Here is a 5,247-nt window from a genome sequence, read left to right on the forward strand (position 1 = left end):
CCATCGTTGCTGAAAGCCACCATCTATTGGAGGTTTTGAGGCATGTGGCTGATTTCTTTGCTAACAAACTTTACTGAACTGAGAAGAATCAGCGAGAGTGATATAAGTAATTGGCACTGCCACTCTGCCACCACCAGCTCTCCAGTATGGGATCCAAGAACAAAGAACTTTCGGAATTGCAAATGAAAGCCTGTTAACTTGCTAAGCCCAAATTTTTATTCTCTTTTTCATTTTGTTGGTTTCATTTTTTTAAGACTAAGCAAAGAGACTATCAACGATACATGGAAGAGAAATATTAATAATATGTTCTTTTAACACTTTTTTCTTACATTATCCATTACTGAGTTAAATTCCATAGTTGTAAAACTTATTTAGTGAATCATATTTATTATTTAATAGAATAAAATAAATGTGTTATTAACATTTTTCATATACAAAATGCTTTTTGAGTAAAACTTCAAAAAATTGGTTATGTAAAGTAAGACACAATTTTACACGTTAGGTTACTACTTCGAGTTCTCATTATCTCCTTGAACCGAGATAAATACAAGTCTTTGTAAATACTATTTGAAAAACCTTATATGTCTTTATTCTCCATAAGTTATATGTTTTTTCGGTGAGTCACAAGTAATTATATGAGCCTTTAAATTGAAGGGGAAAAAAATCATTTCTGCTTACTTCTAAAACTACCCGAGTATTAGTCTTCCAATATATTTGAATTTTTCCACCATAATAAGCAACAAACGTGATATGCACAAGCCCTTAATGGACCATAAATATCCCAAGACCCAAATTACCTCACTACATAATTTCAGGCCAAACCATTTTTCAATGTTCGACCAAAAAGAAAACAGAAGAAACAGGTACATACTTGGCTTGATGCTTTTACAGTTCTTCATGACTACGAGAATAGTGCCCCCTAAAGGAGATGAAAAGCAAATTGATGCACCAAACAAATGAGAATAAAAGCTGTAAAAGCAAACTGATGCTTAGCTCAACAATTTTTTTATTAACAGTGTAAACTTTTGCCTCTTCACCCCAAACAAAATTACATGATTAAGGTTAAACTGAAGTCAACTTTTAGATTAACTAAAATTACCCTCTGTAAATTAGAAAACAAAAATTTATAGCAGCAGCATTCAAAAGTATGCACAATAAGCTGACAGACAAATCTAACTCCACACTGTCCACAAAAAAAACAATCCCAGGTTTGAATCCCAAGAATTATTTACACACCTAGAGTTCTTGTAATAACAGGTTGTCTGAGACTTCTACTAATGGGTAGGTGAACGTACACCTCATGGACGTCTTGTTTACAAACCTCTCCTCTATCCCTGTCTATCGCATAGCAGACATAGACTGTGTCAATGACATTGTCTAGCACATGCACCAGGTAACCCAGCACTACTATGAGAAGCACCCATGCCATGGCAGCTACAAAATATGAATCAGCTCCAAGATTGGTACCAGCCTTTAAGATAACACAGGCCTGTTTGTATACAAACAATTAGGACAAACGTAAATAGAAGAGACACAAAACCGTCAAAATAGCAAAACAAACTAGTATCAGTTTATTAAATAGACAGAACAGAATAACTCGCATAATTTTTTTCGCTCAAAAGTCTAACAATAGAGGCCATGGTGGACAAGAAGATTCATATCATTTTTAAGACATTGTTTGCTTGGAGTTTTATGAGAAAACAATGAAGTTTCAGCTGACTTAAATCCTCCTGCAACCACCTTCTAACCTCAAAACAAATGCCAAGATAAGAGAGAAGAAACACGAATGGATCACAGTTATGGCTGCCAAATGAAAATGCAGACAGGGATGAAGCCAGAAAAAATAGGTAAAGGGGGCCAAAAATTTAACACATGTTAAGTAAAATCAACAATGACTTGTTTTTATTATTAATGCTTGTCTTAAACGTAATTTAAGAAAAATAAAATATCATATACTTTGCAAAAGTAAATAGAACTACTTGTAAGATAAAGAAATCGCTTATCAATGATATACTTCATTTCAACTGTCAAATTTATGGGGGCATCGCACTATATTAAATATAAATATCCATAGACTTTTGATCCTTGAGGGGGGCAACTGCCCCTATTTAGTTGAACCTAGTTACGTCCCTGAATGCGGAGATACTAATGAAAGAATATGTTGTAATTTGCAGGTTGATGATCAATAGTCGATATCCACAGGTTACAGCTGTAAGAGCACTAACTATACAAATTATTTCATGCTTCAATAGGAATTGCTGAAATTTATGCCTACACTAAGAGGTTTCGCATTTTAGCACAAGACAAGGATTAAAAAGAGTAATATTAATGTCACGTACCAAAATTGTGTATATTGCAGAGAGGACAAAGACAATTCCAGCCAGGAGGCGGGATGAGATGGTCTCCACAAAAACAGCAGAGAGTAGATTACGTCTTAGAAGTTCATATGTCATCCTTGCAGATGAGCAGTAGGCTTCACCAGTTATAGCAGCAAAGTTTATGGTAAACTTGTTAAGAAAGTCAACTGCTGTCAATAAAGCATTTACACAGCACCGCAATACAAGGTTAACTATCCCAGGAGCATCCTCTTGTCTAGCACTATCAACCGCAGAACGCACCACTCGAACAACAAAGATAAGCAATCCTGACAAACATATCGTGCCAGAAGAAGGACCAAAAGCATTTCTGCAAGCCAAATTCTCACCATTAATACAGCTCTAAAAGAGAAAACTATTCAACAGAGTTGAAGACTTCTTTCCATCTGTTTTCCTATCCACCAATCAAGGAGCACGCTACAGAGAATGACTAAATCAGGAAGCTACAAGACATGTCACAATTAATGACAGTCTAGAACTAAGGAAACTCCGTAAGCAACCAACTAGAGACATTAACAAGAAATTATGACTAATAAGAGAAAAGGTTCTCAAACTAAGCACTCTAACATTGGGGCAGGAAAATATAAAGTACACATTCATAATGGAATTCGGTTATAATGCTACTACCATGAAAGAAGACTACATATAAGAATTGTATGAATCAAACTACATATGATCAGAATGTAACATGATACAAGCAAGCAAACAAATGCAAAGCAGCAGCAACAACAAGAAGAAATAAATAAAAGAAAATTGATGTTAGACCTGAGAGAAGTTCTAATACTCCGCTGGGGAGTTTGATAGTCCTTGGAGAAATACCAATTGGCTATAGTCCCACTGATGACATAAACTTGTGCTTCAAGCATGGCTGCTGCAGACCAAAGCATGGTGAGAATTGCCAATGCAAAATAAGCGGGTACCCACGAGTCCTCCTTCCAAACACAACCATATTCATATTTACCCTTCAAATTCTTTGCCACAATCTTCCCATTAAACCTCGAAAATACCATGAAAACCACTATTGGCACGTAATAAACCACCAACCCAACGGTCAAACATGGCAGCACCCCAAACAACCCCAGGTTCCACGAGAGCGCGTCGGAAGCCACCCCAATTATGCTCACCGTGAGCTCTACGCGATGCCAATTCACCACCAAGATCCACACGATCACCCCTATCACCAAGAACACGAACACCATCACCAGAATCCGGTAGGCGAGTGGGAACGCGTTGCTACACGAAGCGTTTACGGTGCAGGCGACGAACCAGTAGACGTTGAGGAAGATGGGTATGGCGATGAAGAAGGGAAGGGAGGCGTAGACAATGTGTTTGGTATAATGCTTGAGTAAGAGAAGCAGAGCCCAACACATGGGGATGCTGAGAATGAAGGTGATGACGAGGGTCCATGTCAAACCCTTCACAAAATGCGAAGAGGAATCGATGGTGAATGATGACGTGGAAAGGGCAGAAGGGTTGATGCAAGAGGTGGTGTTGGGGTCGTAGGTGAAGGATGAGAGAGAGGAGTAGTTAGTGTTTCTGTTGAAGATTGCGAAGATGCCGAAAGCGAAGGTGGAGAGGATGAAGATGAGAAAGAGGATGAGCAAAGGAAGGTCCTTGAAGGAGCGAGGCCCGTGATTGTATGTGATGTGAAGGTATTGCTGGTTTGACTCCGATTCTTGGGAACCATCTTCTTCGATTGGAGGAGACGAAGAAGAAGATGGGAATTGGGGTTTCGTTAGAAAGGGGTGTGTTGCTGCAGACTCGTATAGAGAATCGGGTTTGTAGTTGGGATCCTCGCCGCTACTACCCATCACACACGATTATCGACCAAAAGAGAGAGAACGAGAATTTGAGGGTATTAGATTTGAATGGTGGCTGAGGTATAACGTTGTTGTGTGTTTGGTTGGACTCAACTTCTCAGCTGTTTGGTGGCGCTCTATTGGATAATGGACAAGGACACTTCTTTAATCTAATGTGTCTATCTCCCATCTCTAGATTGTTTAGTTTAATCCAATAACAGAAAATGGTTTCTGAAACTCTCAGGATCAGTGACAATACTGTAGAATTTTGTATTTTACTTTTGAAAAGGCTACTAGATCTATCTGATGGGGCAAACAAAATCATGCAGCAAGTAGTTTTCTCAGAGGAACTTTGAATTTTATGCAATGAAATGTTCCTCGCCCTTAACTTAATATACGAATTTTATTTTCATTTATGATATTAGGTCAGACATTATAAAAAAAGTGCTTGTTCTTACTTCTTAGTTCTTTCAACAATAGAGTTGTTTCATTAAGAGGATATTCTCTTGGACGCCTATTTTGATCCTCTAGATATCATGTTATTTTAATTATTGTGGTAGAAGGTTTCTCTTGTCCTCATAATTTTGTGGATAGGTGTCTGTAGCTAAGAGGTACCGAAGAACATGATGCAAACTAGGCAAGCCCAATCAGACATGAGACAGAGCAAGGCACAAGACCCACATGGTTGCTTTGCATGTTTGGTTGTGCATACGACAAAAGCACCTTAAATATTTTGAAAGCCCAGACCCATCTGGCCATTGTAGTTTTTCTTTATGCCTCACCCTTTCATGGAAAACAGCCACTGCCATTGTTAAAATAATTAAAATTGAAAAGAGTAAGAGATTATGTTTAAAGCTGTGATTTTTTTATTTCATTTCTCACAACATCATACCCTCCAATAATCTAAACAATCTGTTGTTGCCTTTCGTTGTTTACTTAGCTTCTTCAATTTTTTTTACAATAAACTAACTTTTAGTCAATAGCCCAGGATATGTTTTTGATTTAATGATTTTACCTTAACTTAAAATTTGATAATTATATATATTTTTCAATGGTTTTTATTTTTTATATTT

The 5,247-nt window shown here is 37.4% G+C and overlaps 1 protein-coding gene across 1 annotated transcript; it reads right to left on the minus strand.

The window, feature by feature from the left end:
* Positions 1 to 993: 993 nt before the first annotated feature.
* On the minus strand, positions 994 to 4,602 carry LOC113865211 (CTL-like protein DDB_G0288717). The gene is made up of 3 exons (XM_027499617.1): positions 3,141 to 4,602; positions 2,340 to 2,685; positions 994 to 1,489 (listed from the first exon to the last, which is right to left on the minus strand). Exons 1-3 carry the CDS (start codon positions 4,184 to 4,186, stop codon positions 1,229 to 1,231), a joined length of 1,653 nt encoding a protein of 550 aa, XP_027355418.1. The 5' UTR covers positions 4,187 to 4,602; the 3' UTR covers positions 994 to 1,228.
* Positions 4,603 to 5,247: the final 645 nt, after the last annotated feature.

Source organism: Abrus precatorius, unplaced genomic scaffold, assembly GCF_003935025.1.
Source record: "Abrus precatorius isolate BTA unplaced genomic scaffold, Abrus_2018 Scaffold4, whole genome shotgun sequence".
In the NCBI taxonomy this organism is placed as follows: Eukaryota; Viridiplantae; Streptophyta; class Magnoliopsida; order Fabales; family Fabaceae; genus Abrus; species Abrus precatorius.